The following is a 19,503-nucleotide window of genomic DNA, read 5'->3' on the forward strand; positions in this document are numbered from 1 at the left end:
TGTCCAATAGAAAAAAGACAGTCTCTTCAACAAATGGTGTTGCGAAAATTGGACACAGAAGAATAAAACTGGGCCATTTTCTTACACCATGCACAAAAATAGACTTAAAATGGATGAAAGACCTCAGTGTGAGACAGGAACCCATCAAAATCCTTGAGAATAACACAGACAGCAATTGCTTTGATCTCAACTGCAGCAACTTCTTCCTTGAAATATTGCCAAAGGCAAGGAAAGCAGGGGCAAAATGAATAATTGGGACTTCATCAAGATAAAAAAAAACTTTTTCACAGCAAAGGAAACAGCCAACAAAACCAAAAGACAACTGACAGAATGGGAGAATATATTTGCAAAAGACATCAGATAAAGGGCTAGTATCCAAAATCTATAAAGAATTTATCAAACTCAACACCAAAGAATAAATAATCTAATCAAGAAATTGACAGAATACATGAACAGACATTTTTCTAATGAAGACATACAAATGGCCAACAGACACATGAAAAAGTGTTCAACATCCCTCAGCATCAGGGAAATACAAATAAAAAGCAACACTGAGATAGCACCACACACCAGTCAGAATAGCTAAAAGTAACAAGTCAGGAAATGACAGATGTTGGGGAGGTTGCAGAAAAAGGGGAACCCTCCTACACTGTTGGTGGGATTGCAAGCTGGTGCATTCACTCTGGAAAGCAGTATGGAGCTTCCTCAAAAAATTGAAAATAGAGCTATCCTACAACCCAGTAATTGGACTACTGGGTATTTACCCCAAACATACAAATGTAGTGATCTGAAGGGGTACGTGCATCCCAATATTTATAGCAGCAATGTCCACAATAGCCCAACTATGGAAAGAGTCTAGATGTCTATCAACAGAATGAATAAAGAAGATGTGGGATATAAAAATACAATGGAATACTACTCAGCTATCAAAAAAATGAAATCTTGCAATTTGCAACAATGTGGATGGAACTAGAGGGTATTATGCTAAGTGAAATAAGTCAATCAGAGATAGACAATTCTCATATGATCTCAATGTATGAGGAATTTGAGAAACAAGACATAAGATCTTAGGGGGAAGGGAGGGAAAAATGAAACAAGACAAAACCGAAGAGAGAGAAAAACCATAAGAGACTCTTAATCTCAAGAAACCAATTGAGGGATGCTGGATTGGAAGAGGGAGGAATGGGGTGGCTGGGTGATGGACATTGGGGAGGGTACGTGCTGTGGTGAGTGCTGTGAATTGTGTAAGACTAGTGAATCACAGGCCTGAGTCCTGAAACAAATCATGCATTATATGTTAATTTAAAAATCACCATATCAAGACATGTTTTACAGATGCTCATGCTGTACATATATATAAAGACAAGTGGTCTGAGGCAACATACAGTTTGCCAGGCTATCTGGCTATCTTCCACCAATCCAGTTCTACCAATTCCCCTGGAGGAGTAGTTTCCCCACCAAATTTTCCATACCACATTTACATCAAAAAGGAGATTGGAATATAAAGGCTGTAAAGCACATCAGGTGGCTTGACACCTCCGTCAGCCTTGCAGGATGCCAGGCATTTAGGATAAATATCTATTGAGCATCTAGCATAGGGACTGCTACTAAGTAGACAGCCACTAAGTATCTGGTGAGTAAGTGTGGCCCAGTCAGTTAAGCATCTGCTTAGGTCATAATCCCAGAGTCCCTGGATTGAGCCCTGATTCTGGCTCCCTGCTCAGCAGGGAGTCTGCCTCTGCCTATTCCCTTGTTCATGCTCTCTTTCTCTCTCTCAAATAAGGAAATGAATAAATAGTAATAAAATAATAATAATAAATAAAACAAAATAAAAACAAATAATATAAATATATAATAAATATTAATAAATATAACAAATTATATAATATATATTATAACATATAACATATAAATATAATATGATAATAAATATAATAATAAAAAATTGATGAGTAATTTATGCCCATTTAACAAATTTTCCAAATTGTGAAGACCTACAAAACTTATGTAGGGTATAATGTGTTTTGCTTTGACTCTAGTCTTTTGGTCCTCTGGGATTTATGAAAAATGCCATTTCTATGTCTGAGGATGAACAATGGAAGAGAATACGAACATTGCTGTCTCCAACTTTCACCAGCGGAAAACTCAAGGAGGTAAGAAAAGAATAGGACTTTTAATTAGGAAGTTAAGGAATATTCCTGGGGAGAGGTAGAAAATAAGGTCATAGTCCATTCCTAAGTGGTACTCTACTGTATTTGGGCTTCCCCCAAATGGTCCTTTATCTTCATGTTCTGGAAGAGACATGATAAAACTTATTAAATGCCCTTACTGCTCCATGCTTGTGAAAGCTATGTCATCCTAGGACTTGATTCTCATATTTAACTTCAGGTGGTCATGTATTTTGTTTGTAGATGTTCCCCATCATTGGCCAGTATGGAGATGTGTTGGTGAGGAACCTGAGGAAGGAGGCAGAGAAAGGCAAACCTATCAACTTGAAAGAGTAAGTAGGAGTCCAGTTGCTGGGATTCTAACTCTGTTGTGACACTTTCCAGCTGTTGCCATAGGGTCAATTCCCATTGTTGAGTTACTCCAGTGAACAAGCTGATGTAGGTGTATGGTGTTACAACTCCAGCGGGCCAGCCAAGAAGAGGTAGCTCACCTCAAAATGCAAGGAAGTCCAGAGAAAAACAGTCTTCTTTTGTGTGCATGAGTTGGGATTTATTTACTTGCTTAATCATCACCTTGGACATTTTAGAAGACAAAAATACATTGTTTGAAAAGAAGAAATATGAGCTTAGAGAGTATGGAATGGTGGGAGGGGAACGTACTTGGTACATATTCCTGGGCACTGGGTGGGGCAAAAAAGTTACCCTATGGAACTTGGAACAACTTAAACCCTTCCCTGATTTTGTTAAGGATATTAATGAATACTAAATATTAACTTTTTAAAATTTATTTTTTATTTATTTTCAGCATAACAGTATTCATTATTTTTGCACCACACCTTTTATAATCATTTGTCCATCTTTTAATCTCAAAAGGGGGAAGGCCCTGCACATGGGATAGGTAGGGTAATAATGATAGATAGATAGATGATAGATTTTTTTTTTTGCCTAAGTTAGATATATTTTAATTACGCAGGCTGAACAGATGTACATTGCAACTGTCCTGGGAAAACTAGGCCATATGACCACTTAGATATGGCACCCCCATTTCAATTTTGGATTGATTTAATATATATGTTTTAACTAGGAACATTCTTTGTTCTTACATTTTCCAGAAATGAGTATGCCTTCAGGGCAAGCTAGATCTCTGTTGTTGAGAAAGAGTGGGTCTTTCATGAAGAAGCCTTAGTTGGGGTTTAGAGAAGAAGGGATGATGTTTCTGGCAGTACAGAATATGGTGTTGGTGCTCTGTAATGTACTATCGAGGAATAACCTCTGAGCATAGTTACTGTAGTGAGAGAATATCCAGACCAGTTTCATCTTTCTTGATGCCCTGAGAAAGGGTTCATTATTCCACCATTTGTCCTGCTCAGACACAGTGCTTATCCACCTTCTATTGCGCATACTCAAAATTTATTACTGTAATTTGTCGGGCTTTGTGTCTCTATCCCTCCATGACTGAGCTCTTAGAACTCAGAGGTGTGTCTAACTTGCCCTAATGTCCCCATTACTCCAGGACAAGGCCAGCTGTATCACTGGCACCTCATGAACACCACATGAGTGAATGTGATGGTATATAGACTCTTCAGATGACCCAGATGGTGGTTCTGAAAGTGTGGTTCTTGTCTTGCCTGAGCATGGGATCTACATGCACTTCTTGTGTTGTATAAGGATATTAAAGAGGTGCTGATCTTAATTATCCATGTCTTTGTTTCTCTCACAGCATCTTTGGGGCCTATAGCATGGATGTGATTACCAGCACATCATTTGGAGTGAACACTGATTCTCTCAACAATCCACAAGATCCCTTTGTGGAAAATGCCAAGAAGATCTTAAAATTTGATATCCCTGATCCATTTTTACTCTCCATAGGTATGTACACTAGTGTTTCTTCTTTTCTCCTCCTTCCTTTTTCTTCCCTTGTTTCCTTTTTCTCTCACTTCCTCCCTTCCACTTTTCTTTTCTTTTTTTTCCAAATTTACTTTTTGTAAAGATTTTATTTATTTATCAGAGAGAGAGCACAAGGAGGGGGAGAAGCAGGCAGAGCAGGCAGAGGGAGAAGCAGGCTCCCCCCACTTTGAGCAAGGAGCCCAATGCTGGACTTGATCCCAGGACCCTGGAATCATGACCTGAGCTGAAGGCAGGTGCTTAAACAGACTGAGCCACCCAGGTGTCCCAAACCTTCGACTTTTCTACAACAAATGTACTGAGATATATCTCCATATAACATATAAGTACCCCCCCTTAAAATGTAGAATTCAATTTTGATGGTCTCAGTGTTCATCAAAAAAAATTTTAATGTTGATGATGTACAATGTATGTATTTTTCCTTTTATTTCTGTGCTTTTAGTGTCAGAATTCACTGAGAAATCTGAGATCATCAAAATTTATCCCTTGGTTTTCTCCTAAGGGTTATAAAGTTTTGCTTTTAGATTTGGGTCTTTAATCCATTTTGAATTTATTTTTATATGTTGTATTAGGTAAGAGTCCAACTTCACTTTTTTCTTTTCTTTTTTTGCATGGGACTGTCCTCTTGTCCCAGCACCATTGATTAAAAAGACTATTTTTTCTTCATTGAATGGTCTTAGAAACCTTAGCAAAATCAGTTGACCGTGAACAGTTGGGTAACATTTTGGACCCTAAATTCAATTCCTTTGATCTATATTGTCTATCCTTATGCTTCTGCTCTTGTCTCTATTGTGTGTTTCCTCCTTCTTGCTTTGGGTTTTGTTTCCTATTGTTTTTCCAGCTTGTTTATAACCAAAAAATTGGGCCATTGATTTGAGATCTTGGCCATTATTATTATTATTATTAGATTTTAGTTTTTAAGTCATCTCTACACCCAACAGGGAGCTTGAACTCACCATTTGAATGGTGAGCTTGAATACCCCATTTCTCCAAGGTCAAGAATGGCACATTCTACCAACTGAGCCAGATAAATGTCCCAAGATCTTAGTTCTTTTAAATGTAGACATATATATATATATATATATATATATATATATATATATATATATATATTGGTGGGAGTACAAGTTGGTACAGCCACTTTGAAAAGAGTATACAGGTTCCTCAAAAAGTTAAAAATAGACCTACCTTATGATCCAGTAATTGCACTACTAGGTATTTACCCCAAAGATACGGATGTAGTGAAAAGAAGGGGCACATGCACCCTGGTGTTCATAGCAGCAATGCCCACAGTAGCCAAACTGTGGAAGGAGCTGAGATGCCCTTCGACAGATGAGTAGATAAAGAAGATGTAGTCCATATATACAATGGAATATTACTCAGCCATCAGAAAGGATGAATACCCCATTTCCATCAACATAGATGGTACTGGAGGAGATTATGCTAAGTGAAATAAGTTAAACAGAGAAAGACAATTATCATGTGGTTTCACTTACTTGTGGAACATAAGGAATAACATGGAGGACATTAGGAGAAGGAAGGGAAAAATGAAGCAGGTGGGAAATCAGATGGGGAGATGAACCGTGAAAGACTATGGACTCTGGGAAACAATCTGAGGTAAATTGGGGTGGGGGTTGAAGGATGGGTTAGCCTGGTGATGGGTATTAAGGAGGGCAGATATTGCATGGAACACTGGGTGTTATATGCAAACAGTGAACACTACATGAAAAACTGATGGTGACTAATGAACTAAATAAATAATTTTAAAAATGTAGACATATATAATGAGAAATTTCTTCCTAGTCACTGCTTTTTCTCATCCCATGAGTTTTGTATATAGTTTCTTCATTTTTGTAATCTCTAAGTAATTCCTAAGTGCCCTTTTGATTTCTTCTTTGGCCACGGTCTATACGGGACTGTAATGTTTAATTTCCACATATTTACAAAATCCAATGTTGTTTGTATTCTCAATTTCTAATTTTATTCCATTGTGGTTGAAGGGCATGCTATGTATTATTTGCATTCTGACAACACCTTCTTAAATAGCATGATAATTAAAGTAACATCTTATGGTCTGGTATATCCAAAGAGACTCTAGTCCAAAATTAAAAGGCTAAGAGATCTGGGAATGTAATCCTGCTTCTTTGGTTACCCAAAGATGTGGTTGGAGACACTGATCTCACTGCTCTAGTGGTGGCACCTACTTGTGACTTTCCCTGGCTCAGCCACTGGCTTGAAATTTCAAGTAAAGTTGATAGAGGGAATGACTCCCAGCTTTAATGACTCCTGGTATCTTTTACTTTTCTGTTATAGTCCAAATTATAATTGCTCTGGGTAAATTTTGCATTTTCACTATGATTTTCAATGTTCTTTTTTCCTTACAGTACTCTTTCCATTCCTGACCCCAGTTTATGAAATATTAAATATCTGGCTATTTCCCAAAAAAGTTACTGATTTTTTCACAAAATCTATAAAAAGAATGAAGGAAAGTCGCCTAAAAGATAAGCAAAAGGTAACTATGGTGGTGATTACATGTGTGTGTTTACTTTCGATCTCTTATTTAGTTGTATACATATCATGTGTACTCTTCTATGTATTTTTTTTACTGTAGAGAACTGTAGGGTTTAGAGCAGGAGACTTCTAACATTTTAGAGAGAATGAAGAAGGTGGAATTCAGGTAAGGAGATAAGAAAATGAGTCTAAGATTCAATGTTTAAGATTTAATAATAAAGGTGGAACATAGTGTGTCCCTGCATGAGATTTCTCTTCAATAAATTATCAAAAGGTAAAAATTACTGTGTAAAAATCATTTTTATGATAGTATAACATCTCCAGATGTTATATTGGCAAAGAATCCCTTTAATTCAAAGCCTCTTATTTTACACGTTCCCCAGGGGAATGTCCTATGAGGCATCTGCTGGAAGATAGTCTGTGTTAAATTTGAGACTGTCATAGTCTGGAGTGGGCAGGAGTCTTCTCTGGGCACTGAAGCTGCAAGTTGAGCCAGCTTCACCTTCCTGAGGCCTGGCAGCCAGCACAAAGATGTGTGTCTCCCAGCAAGACAGGGCTGGGGTACCCCCAGAATGTCACTGAAAATTGTGCAGAACTCTGGGAGGGTGGGGCATTGGAAGATGTTGACACAGAAGCTGCCCATGGATTCTGCAGAGATCAGGAAATTTGTCTATGTAGCCATTCATTAAGGATTAAGGCTGGAGGGAAAAAAAGGACCAAAATCAGGGATTTTCCCCTGAGTTAGCAAGCATGACAGGAGAGGGAGTATGCAACACTTTGGTCAGAAAGTTGTGTTCAAAATCCAGAGAAACTCAGGATCAAGGGAGAAAGAACCAAAAAGCAGTGGGACACAATAGCTGGATTCCTGTCGGGAAAACATCCTGCTGCAAGATTTGTAGCTGGATGTTTTTGCCACCGGCAAGTCAGTCTTCTGGATTTAAAGGAACCATATTCTCAGGAAAAAAGCTAAGTCCTGCATCCCTAATTTATTTCTGACTTCCATGAGTGATGTTTTGTTGTTGAAACTATTCTTTCTGCTTGCAGCACCGAGTGGATTTACTCCAACTGATGATTAACTCCCAGAATTCTAAAGAAGTGAATAACCACAAAGGTAAGTAATGAGAGCTTCAGATAGCCAGTGATGGAGAGTTTCTGATGCAGGGTTCTGAGATGTGGAGGAAGATTTTTAGCAGATGGAATTTCTGCAAATTGAAGAAAGACACAAGTTCAGGTACAAATGGTAGTAGAAGCACCTTCCAGAAGCACCCAGCAATAAGTTTGTTCAAAACCTTAAGGGCAACCATAGACAAGGAAGTCAGTGGTTCATGGATCACCTGCATCAGAACCTCTGGGGAGCTTATTTTCCATGTCAATCATCTGGCTTAAATCAGACCAGTGAATTTGAAACTGGAAATTCACATCAAGGCTTCATCATCTCAGAAGACACATGACCCCAGTGTTGGTGGTGACCTGGAACATTTGGTTAAAATTGTATTCACTGGCTTAATGTATTGTAAAGTTTTACTTTCCATTTTGTAATTAAGAACTGGTGCCATTTTGTAATTAAGAACTGGTGCAAGATGCCTTTTCAACTGTGTAAATGCTGTTTCTCTTCAAGCTTTCACCTACTGCTTTTACTGTTCACGGATGGAATTTGAAACAATTATTACTATGATGGCTCCAAAATGGTGACTTTCTAATCCCATCAATTCTCCCACTTTGATAAGTGATTGTCCATTGTGAGGGAGCTTTTCATTCACTCTCTGTAATTAACTAATTAATGTCAATATGATTTCATATATTACTAGCTTAGTCTCTTACATCATTCCTTTTTTAGATCCTCAATTGTCTCAGATTTGTCTTTTGGAAGCCCTTTCAAGTGGGCTTCCTGTTATTTTTTTCTTCCTTTTTAAAAATATTTTCAATAGACCTTTTTTTTAGACTTTATTTTTTATAGCCATTTTAGGTTCACTGCAAAACTTAGTGAAAGACACAGAGACATCTCATATTCCCCCTGCCCTACCTACACACAGCATCCCCCCACTGTCAAAATCTTCACCATGTCATACATTTATTACAATCAATGTCCCTACAATGACACATTATTACCACTCAAAATCCATAGTTTACATTACAGTTCACCCTTGTTGTTATACATTCTGTGAGTTTTGCCAAAGGTATAATGGTCTATCCACCATTATAGGACAGAGTATTCTATTTATTTTCCCATATTATTTCCCAAACATTTGCTTTCATTCTAGGGTAAGACATTCCTGGTTTCTCTTCTCTTTCCCTTGATGAGTCCTGGAATCAGCCCCTTCTCCAGAAGCTTTGTTTCCTTTCAGTGAGAAATGGCATTTAGGAACCAAAATCTGGGATCTAGGAGTGCTCACTGCTGTAAAGTTTTTTTGCTTCTATTTCCTCTCAGTGGGCCAAATTAAGAATATCAAATATATTTACACAGCACTGATAAACGTAAACGTTTCTATATCTATCCATCACCAGTGATGTGATTATGGCCTCTGAGTCTGAAAGAAAAAAAGAGCCTTGATTTATAGTTTTCTTCTATGACAGAAATATTCCCATCATGGTTAATTTCAGGCTAAATATGATTTGACAACCATCTCCCCAAATTCTTGAATATTTAACAATTGATTCTAGAGAATAAGGATGGGTTTACTCTATCACACCAGTAAAATATATACATACATATGTATACATCTACTTTTATCTATTATCTATCTATCATCTATCTATCTATCTATCATCATCTATCTATCTATAGATAGATTTTCTGTGATACAGAAACTATTCTATATATGCCCAGTTCAATACAGAACCACTACACACATGTGGTTAATTGAACACTTGACATGTGGCTAGTGTCACTGGATAAATAATTCATATATTGTTTTTAAAGTAATTAATTAATATTTAAATATAAATAGATACATCTTGTAAGTAGCTACCATATCAGACAGAAGGAGCTACAAAATGTGATTATCATGAGGTTCATGGCAGTTGGGGGAAAGACTTTGATAGATGAATTTATCCACAGCAGCATCACAGAAAGTATGACTGGGGAATCAGAATTCTGTAGACTTTTCTTACACTCATTTTTATTATTTTTAGTTGAGAATTTCATATCTGTGACAAGTACCATGTTAATTTCAGTGCCTTACATATTATCTAATCCTGTTCTGATCAAATAGATTAGAGCATGACCATGCTTAGTTTCTACCACAAGAAAGTCAAAGGGGAAGCCAACTTGTACTCAAGGTGGGGCCATTTACTAAGGAAGGTGACCTTCAGGCCATGATTGAATAGGCATGGTTAATTCCACTCACTAGATTCTGTTTGTCTATAATTCATGCCTGCCCATGTCCTCCTATTTATCATTGGTTTTTTGCTATCTTATGCAGTTGATTAGACTAACAGCATTCACCAGTCTTCTAGCGTTTTGTCTGTGTCATAGTTTCTATACATATTTGAGATCATCCATGTGAAGAATGTGCCCCAGGGCTTCTCTTACCTGAAACCTCTCAAAGGTATAATCCATGCTTCTCAAGCTAGGTTGGACACACAAATTACATCTCAGGAAGCTCAGATTTTTATTCCATAGTTCTAGGGTAAGGTTTGAGATTCTGCATTTCTAATAAGATCTCAGGTGCTGCAGATGCTGCTAGTCATGGACCACACTTGGATAGCAAGAGTTTATCTATAACCCAATATTGTCCACTTAAATTCCTGCAAATAATGTTTAGATGAAAGATCATTCATTTTTCCTGATAATTAGCCTTAGCATTGCATACTCTCAAAAGAATTAAGCTGTATTTTAGCTGGAAGAAATTATATTTTTCCTGGGGGAGGATGTTAGCCCATGTTACTTAGGGCAGAAGTACTTTTACAATTCTCTAAAAGACAACACTGATAAAAAAAAAAAAAAAAAAAGACAACACTGATAATTCTGTGTATGTTAGACAGAAATACCATCTCCTGAAATTTACTCACAATTGTTTGTAGGGAGGGTGGCATAACAGATGTCTAAGAATATTACAAACCTTTGGAATAACCAGATCAAGACAACTTTTGCCTATTTCTGGCTCTACAAGATAGATATTAGAGTGAAACCACTCCCAATTTGATTCTGAATTGCTTTTACATATTCCACCAGGGATTTGGGGGTTTCAAATGCATTTGTCATCATCCAATCTGTGATGTTTCATATTCACCTGTTTTAGCTAAAATATCTTTCCCCTCCTTTTAGCTCTTTCTGATCTGGAGCTTGTGGCCCAGTCTATTATCTTTATTTTTGCTGGCTACGAGACCACTAGTACTTCTCTTTCCCTCCTTATCTATGAATTGGCCACTCATCCTGATGTTCAACAGAAACTGCAGAAGGAGATTGATGCTACTTTCCCCAATAAGGTAAGGGGGTCCTGCTGTAAGATGGAGTCAAGATAGGCTCAGTTATAGCAGCAACGGCCATGGTCGCCAAACTGTGGAAAGAACCAAGATGCCCTTCAACGGACGAATGGATAAGGAAGATGTGGCCCATATACACTATGGAGTATTATGCCTCCATCAGAAAGGACAAATACCCAACTTTTGTAGCAACATGGACGGGACTCGAAGAGATTATGCTGAGTGAAATAAGTCAAGCAGAGAGAGTCAATTATCATATGGTTTCACTTATTTGTGGAGCATAACAAATAGCATGGAGGACATGGGGAGATAGAGAGAAGGGAGTTGGGGGAAATTGGAAGGGGAGGTGAACCATGAGAGACTGTGGGCTCTGAAAAACAATCTGAGGGTTTTGAAGGGGTGGGGGATGGGAGGTCGGGGTACCAGGTGGTGGGTATTATAGAGGGCACAGATTGCATGGAGCACTGGGTGTGGTGAAAAAATAATGAATACTGTTATGCCAAAAATAAATAAAAAATAAAATAAACAAACAAACAAATAAATAAATAAAATCTTAAAAAAAAAAAAAAGATAGGCTCAGTTATGTCTCAGTAACCAGTAAGATTAACCCTCAAATCTCATTGGTTTTCATAGCAAAAGTTTACTTCTAACCCACATGTGCGTGTCCAACATGGGTATAGTAGAGGATAGGAGTGAGTCTCTGTTTTACACAGTTGCTTGGGTATAAAGGGTAAAGAGGTTCCAGAGATGTGAGGCCCCTGTTTTAAAAGGAAACAGTGACTTCAACATATTTCACTTAAGATTATGTGTCATACGAATGGATAAGGAAGATGTGGTCCATATACACTATGGAGTATTATGCCTCCATCAGAAAGGATGAATACCCAACTCTTGTAGCAACATGGACGGGACTGGAAGAGATTATGCTGAGTGAAATAAGTCAAGCAGAGAGAATCAATTATATATGGTTTCACTTATTTGTGGAGCATAACAAATAGCATGGAGGACAAGGGGAGTTAGAGAGGAGAAGGGAGTTGGGGGAAATTGGAAGGGGAGGTGAATCATAAGAGACTATGGACTCTGATAAACAATCTGAGGGGTTTGAAGTGGCAGGTGGGGTGGGAGGTTGAGGTACCAGGTGGTGGGTATTAGAGAGGGCACGGATTGCATGGAGCACTGGGTGTGGTGAAAAAATAATGAATACTGTTATGCTGAAAATAAATAAATTTAATTTTAAAAAAAGATTAAGTGTCATAGTGTATTAGTCACTTTTGATCATATGAGGAAGAAATGCCACTACTTGGTAATGGAAAGGATGTCAGGCCCTGTTTAGAGGATTGTCCTAGCAATCTCTTCTAATTGTTACTACTGCATATAAGTCAGTGGGCCATTGAGCAAGTCAAAGGACATGGTAGACATTAAAATGCCCATAAATGGCTGTTACCAAAACAAATAATTTTTAAATGTTATTTTCTAACACTTCAGTAGTAGTGCACTGCCTGAGTTGAAATGGATCCCAAATGTTAATTTGTGAAAATCTGTTTCTTTCCTTCCAGACACTGCCCACTTACGATGCCCTTGTACAGATGGAGTATCTGGACATGGTATTGAGTGAAAGTCTCAGATTATACCCAATCGCTGGGAGACTTGAGAGGGCCTGTAAGAAAGATGTGGAAATCAGTGGTGTCTTCATTTCCAAGGGGATGTTGGTGATGGTGCCAACCTTTTCTCTTCACCGAGACCAGGATCTCTGGCCAGAGCCTGAGGAGTTCCGTCCTGAAAGGTACAGGGAACCTACCCTCATATTGAAGGATATTGTGATATTTTCTTAGTATAGATGACAATTGTGTGGTTGTATAATTATTTACTTGTACATCTTTTTATTTTTAGAAGTAATTTTCTTATTGCAAAATGATCATTATTGTCAAAATTTTATAAACTGTGGACCCTAAAAAAGAATATTAAAATCATCCTCAATCCCAATATATCAAGGTTATTAATAATGATATGTATGTCCTTGTGGGCATTTTTCTATGTGTGTATTGACTACTAAAAATTATAATGGCATTACATTTTTTGAATGACTTACTTAATGTTACATTAAACTATAACAACATACTATATTTGTGCTTGTGATTATATGCATATTTCATAATTTATTTAGCCACCATCTTATTGAAGGAAATAGGTCTTTTCTTTTCCTTTAAGTTTTTTGGTCCCCTTTAGCTCTTTGAATTCACCCTTACATCCCCCATTCCATGTTTGTGAACCTTGGCTACTCGTCTGCTAGCCATAGTGGGAGAGAAAAGACTATGGACCTGAGAGTTCTCATCCACAGGAGGAGCAGCCTCATGAGGACATAGGTGCACACAAGTCCTGTGCTGTCAGTGGCTGCAGTCCTATGCCAGCTCCCGCCTTTGTTGGTATCTGGGGCTCGTCCAAAGCAAAGTCATCTGAAAAGTCTGCTCTCTAGCTGTCTGAAACATCCTCCTTGAACGCATCTTGAGCTTTCTCTTCTGGGATTTCAGAGCAGAGTCTGGCTTTAGGCACAGTCTGAATTCTACAAAAGTTGGTTTATTTTATTGATGACAAAATTTGGAGTGAAGCTTTTAGGGATCTAGGCTTTTAGCTCCTGACTCTAAGCTCCCTGATGGCAGAGCTCTTGTCCTGTTGCCTGGTGTCCTTAGTGCTAAAATCACATCTATACATAGTACTTGCTGAAAGAAGTCAGAATTGACCAAGTCATCTGTTTTCTGGACCAGAAGCCCTGGTGGTTCTCACAAGCTCAGCAATCCCTGGTCCTATACTTTCTTGAACAGAAACCAGAGACCACTTCTTCTTGACAGTTCTTTGTCATGATTCATTCAGTTATGAAAGGAAGTGCTTATGTATGTGTGTTAGGGACCCTGCCAGGCAGTGCAAGATCCACATGTTAAAAATGCCTATTATGGAGAATTTTTAACACATGCACAATCATATGCTAAGAAATACTTCTAATGCATCTATATGTGCCCATAACCTGCCCAACAACCACTAACCCATGTCAGCTGCCCCATCCACACACCATTGCAATTCCTTGTCTGATTCGCATGTAATTTTAAGACTCATGATCTGTAAACATTCCAGTATGTTCTTCACAATATATGGAGTTTTTAAAAATGCCTACTGAGAATGCCATTATTACTTTCCCCAAATCCACATATTTTCTTAATATAAATATTGAGGAATGAGATTTCAATAAAATGTAAGTCTAACCTTCAAGGAATTTATAACCTCATGGAACAGATAGAGAAGAATTCAGTGATTGTACTGGTTATACATAACCATGAGTATGGATATAGTGTGTGTGTGTGCTCATGTAAATCATCTAACATGCTGTTCTGTGCAAGTGGTTGGGGAGTGCCAGTGGAGAGGGCAGGGAAGTAAAGGGAAAATTAACAATGCAAATCGTGGGAAGCATCTCTCCTACTTTCTTTGTCCATGGGTATGTAACCAATGTAAGACAGTGGATGCAGGATCCTACCTTTCCTTCAGTCAGACTCATATCCTGCTCACCTTTCAGAGTATGAACTACTCACTACCCTGAATATAATCCCAGTGTTTAAGATAAAGCTTGTTTCAACATTTGTCTCATCTCCTCCACAAGCCTGAATGCTCCCATAGGGGACGGGGGTTTCCAACGACCTGAGGCTTATAATTGTCACAGCAAAATAAGCATAGATGGATTATAGTAACCAGCCCATCAAAGTTTCTTATATACTCCTGGTTGAGAACCCCCAATACGTAGCTCTTGTGGTTTTTATGTTTCCTAACTTGCTTCCAACTTGTATTGTGAAACCAGGTTCAGCAAGAAGAACAAGGACAGCATAAATCCTTACACATACCTGCCTTTTGGAACTGGACCCCGAAACTGCATTGGGATGAGGTTTGCGATCATGAACATGAAACTTGCCCTTGTCAGAGTTCTGCAGAACTTCTCCTTCAAACCTTGTAAAGAAACACAGGTCAGATCTTAAGACTTCCGGCTTAACTGTTTATTGTGTTTCTTAAACCAAAAGATGGGTATGGGTGTGTGTGTCTGTGTCTATGAGAGAGAGGGATCATTTATCCTTAATAATTTGTCCTATTTCCTGAAGAATCTATTTGGAGCACTTGTGAACTTCTAAGGGTCCTTCAGCTCCTGATTGTCATGTCTATGGTTTATGACCACCCAGCCATAAGGGTTATCTAGTCCATGCAGTTCATGTGACATCATTATGCATGGATCTGTGAACTTCAGCAAAGTATTTAATTTCTTTCAAGTCCACAGAAAGGAAGGAAACATGTATACAATCATGATGTGCAGTGATTACTGCAACATAACTTTTGAATGGTGCTCTTCTTCACCACAGCTTACAGATACTCTCAGACTATGGTTCTCAACCCCTGGTTATACACTGGAATCAATGGATTTGTTCAAAATCCTGAGGCCCAAGTCATCTCAGAAATTCTTTTTTTTAAGATTTTATTTATTTATTTGAAATAAAGAGAGAGAGAGCACAAGCAGCGGGAGAAGGGTATAGAGAGAAGTAGACTCCCCACTGAGCCGGCAGCCCGAGACATGGTTCCATCCCAGGACTCTAAGACCATGACCTGAGCCCAAGGCAAAGGCTTAACAGACTGAGTCACCCAGGTGCCCCCGTATCAGAAATTCTAACATAATTCACACAGAGTGTGGTTTTAAAAGTGCAAACAATGTTGAGAATCAGCAGTGTGAAGCATGTCTGCCAGATGTGAAGGGTCCCAGGGTTCAGGCCATCCTGGGTACATGGCCCCACCTTCTGCAAGCCTGGCTCCTGTCTAGCTATTCTTCTTTTCTATCCCAATCTGCCATCATGAATGAATGGTTCCACCAGGAGAGGTGAAATTATCTTTAGAAGGGGAGATGGCCATAGAATAAAATACATAATACCCACTCAGGATGACCTTGCAAACTTCAACATACACAATTTAACTCTATCACTTTTCAAAATTGTTTGCCATAATGGCTAAGAAACCTTTTAAATGTTAAACACTCATCCTTTTTACTTAAAATTTATTTTTATTTTTTAAAGATTTTATTCATTTATTTGATAAAAAGAGACACAGCAAGAGAGGGAACAGAAGCTGGGGCAGTTGGGAGAAGGAGAAGCAGGCTTCCCGCTGAGCAGGGAGCCCAACGAAGGGCTCTATCCCAGCACCCTGGGATCATGACCTGAGCTGAAGGCAGACGCCTAACGACTGAGTCACCCAGGCGCCCCTATTTATTTATTTTTTTATTATGTTATATTAGTTACCATTCAGTACTTCATTAGTTTTTGATGTAGTGTTCCATGATTCATTGTTTGCATATAACACTCTGTGCTCCATGCAATACCTGCCCCTCCTTAATACCCATCACCAGACTAACCCATCCCCCCACCCCCACCCCTCTAAAGCCCTCAGTTTGTTTCTCAGAGTCCATACTTTCTCATGGTTCATCTAGCCCTCCGATTCCCGCCCCCCCCCCCGCCTTCATTTTCCCTTCTCTCTTTTTTTTTAAAGATTTTATTTATTTACTTGACAGACAGAGATCAGAAGTAGGCAGAGACACAGGCAGAGAGGAGGAAGCAGGCCCCCTGCCGAGCAGAGAGCCCAATGTGGGGCTCGATCAGAGGACCCTGAGATCATGACCTGAGCCGAAGGCAGAGGATTAACCCACTGAGCCACCCAGGCACCCCCATTTTCCCTTCTCTTAATGTCCTCCATGCTATTCCTTATGTACTTAAAATCTAAATCAAAACAGAACACAAGCCAACATGAGTTTGTCCCCAGCCTGGTACACAGTAAATATTCAGTAGCTAATCTGTTGAATGGCTTGGAAGCATTCATGAATGCTTCCATGCTCCAGTCTTGAGAGCTTACAGGGTGATTTTGAAGAATCAGAGATAGGTGATGCTAAATAGCATACATTATTGTCCTTCATGTGTCTTCCCTGCTTTGAATTTGTCATTGCCAGGGCTTCATTCCTGGTTCTCAAATCCTTGTTTAACTGTTGCAGATCCCCCTGAAATTAAGTTCTTATGGGTTAATTCGACCAGAAAAACCCATTGTTCTCAAGATTGAGCCAAGAGATGGGGTGTGAGTGGAGCCTGACTTTCCTAAGGACCTCTTCTTTGTTCTTCAAGAAGCTGTATCCCAGATCACCAGAGACCTCAATTTCCTTCGTGAGTAAAACCCAGAAATGAAGATGGCCTGCATCTACTGCCCGTGACAGATAACTAGAGCTTCCATACATTCACTTAGCTTTTTTTGGTGTCGGTGTGGAGCATTCTTTATTGCAGAGAGTAAAGGAGGTGACCAATAAATACCAGAGATGTAGACTCAGCCTGTCTGATTCACAGACTACCCCCAGTTAGTACCATCTGTTCCCCTGATCAAGAATAAAACTTTCTCTACAATTTTATCAACCTACTTTAATGGAAACAAGAATTATTCTGGTGAATGTGGTAGAGACACTTATATCACATCTTATTCTGAATACTCCACGTTAAATATTATACTGAACCTGTCAATCAACATCTCTTTACAAAAATGCTAACTGATGCCTTTGTGTGCACTAATGGATAATCTGAGAAATGAATGAGTGAGAGCCGGTGACTAAATATTTTTGACCATCACAGTCACTGGGTAGATGGGGCTTGTTCAGATTTCCAAAATGATATCTTAGGGGTAGGTGAGATTTAATCCACTGTGACTTTGCCCATGGCTCAAGCAAGTTTGTTCATAGTTTAATTCTACAAGTTCTATTTTTTTGTTTTGTTTAAAAAAGGCTTTTTAAAATTAACATATAATGTATTATTTGCCCTAGGGGTACAGGTCTGTGTATCATCAGGTTTACACACTTCACGGCACTCACCATAGCATATACCCTCCCCAGTGTCCATAACCCAACCACCCTCTCCTTAACCCCCTCCCCCCAGCAACCCTCAGTTTGTTTTGTGAGATTAAGAGTCTCTTATGGTTTGTCTCCCTCTGAATCCCACCTTGTTTCATTTTTTTTTCCTACCCTACCCCCCAAACCCCTCACTTTGCCTCTCAAATTCCTCATATCAGGGAGATCATATATAATTGTCTTTCTCTGATTGACTTATTTCGCTCAGTATAATACCCTCTAGTTCCATCCACATCATTGCAAATGGCAAGATTTCATTTCTTTTGATGGCTGCATAGTATTCCATTGTAGATATAGACCACATATTCTTTATCCATTCATCTGTTGATGGGCATCTAGGTTCTTTCCATAGTTTGGCTATAGTGGACATTGCTTCTATAAACATTCGGGTGCATGTGCCCCTTCAGATCACTACATTTGTATCTTTAGGGTATTTCGCCCAGTAGTGAGATTGCTGGGTCACAGGGTAGCTCTATTTTCAACTTTTTGAGGAACCACCATGCTGTTTTCCAGAATGGCTGCACCAGCTTGCATTCCCACCAACAGTGTAGAAGGGTTTCCCTTTCTATGCATCCTGGCCAGCATCTGTCATTTCCTGACTTGTTAATTTTAGCCATTCTGACTGGTGTAAGGTGGTATCTCATTGTGGTTTTGATTTTTATTCCCCTGACACTGAGGTATGTTAGGTACTTTTTCATGTGTCTTTTGGCCATCTGGATGTCTTAATTCTACAGGTTTTAGAGCACAGGTTTTGTTTGTTTGTTTGTTTTTTAATAACCCTTGAGTGAGGCACATAGTATTACATGATTCATTTTTTTTTTAATTTTTAATTTTTTAAATTTCTTTTCAGTGTACCAGAATTGTTTATATACCACACCCAGTTCTCCATGCAATACATGCCCTCCATAATACCCACCACCAGGCTCACCCAACCTCCCACCCCCACCCCGCCCCTTCAGAACCCTCAGATTGTTTTTCAGAGTCCTTAGTCTCTCGTGGTTCATCTCCCCCTCCAATTTTCCCCAACTCCCTTCTCCTCTCCATCTCCCCACGTCGTCCGTGTTATCTCTTATGCTCCACAAATAAGTGAAACCATATGATAATTGACTCTCTCTGCTTGACTTATTTCACTTAGCATAATCTCTTCCAGTCCCATCCATGTTGATACAAAAGTTGGGTTTCATTTAATGTTTTCATCTCATCTGCCCTGATGTTCTCATAGGCAGGGAACATGCTTTCTCTTTGTGTTTCAGCCTCAGCACCCAACTGTCCTGAAAGAATGAACATCAAATCAGAGATGGTTGATTGGCCAGTTCATTGGACAGAACAGCTAAAAGCATTTGTCCATTTCAGCTGGTATCAGAAGCTGCATAGGATTCTTCCTATTTCTCTCCTCCCCGCTCCCCCCGCCCACCCCAGCCCCTTCTATCTCCTCTCCTTGCCTCTTCCTTTGCCTTTCCTTCCCGGATAATTTAGTCCTAGAGCCAGTAGGTGGGACACAGCCAGATGGGAATCCCCACATTGGGGATCAGGGCCAGAGAG

General features: G+C 39.1%; 1 protein-coding gene across 2 annotated transcripts in view; it reads left to right on the forward strand.

Moving 5' to 3' along the window:
* The window catches only part of LOC131819107 (cytochrome P450 3A12-like), a 45,801-nt gene extending 28,321 nt beyond the window's left edge, over window positions 1-17,480 (forward strand). For both annotated transcript variants that reach the window (XM_059153852.1, XM_059153853.1), the window contains 9 exons: window positions 2,040-2,153; window positions 2,412-2,500; window positions 3,889-4,037; window positions 6,458-6,585; window positions 7,629-7,695; window positions 10,852-11,012; window positions 12,566-12,792; window positions 14,851-15,013; window positions 17,068-17,480. In XM_059153852.1, the coding sequence (XP_059009835.1) occupies window positions 2,040-2,153; window positions 2,412-2,500; window positions 3,889-4,037; window positions 6,458-6,585; window positions 7,629-7,695; window positions 10,852-11,012; window positions 12,566-12,792; window positions 14,851-15,013; window positions 17,068-17,151 (1,182 nt within the window). In that variant the 3' untranslated portion in view covers window positions 17,152-17,480. The remainder of the gene's footprint in view (window positions 1-2,039; window positions 2,154-2,411; window positions 2,501-3,888; window positions 4,038-6,457; window positions 6,586-7,628; window positions 7,696-10,851; window positions 11,013-12,565; window positions 12,793-14,850; window positions 15,014-17,067) is intronic.
* Window positions 17,481-19,503: the final 2,023 nt, after the last annotated feature.

This window comes from Mustela lutreola, chromosome 17 (assembly GCF_030435805.1).
Source record: "Mustela lutreola isolate mMusLut2 chromosome 17, mMusLut2.pri, whole genome shotgun sequence".
Classification (NCBI taxonomy): Eukaryota; Metazoa; Chordata; class Mammalia; order Carnivora; family Mustelidae; genus Mustela; species Mustela lutreola.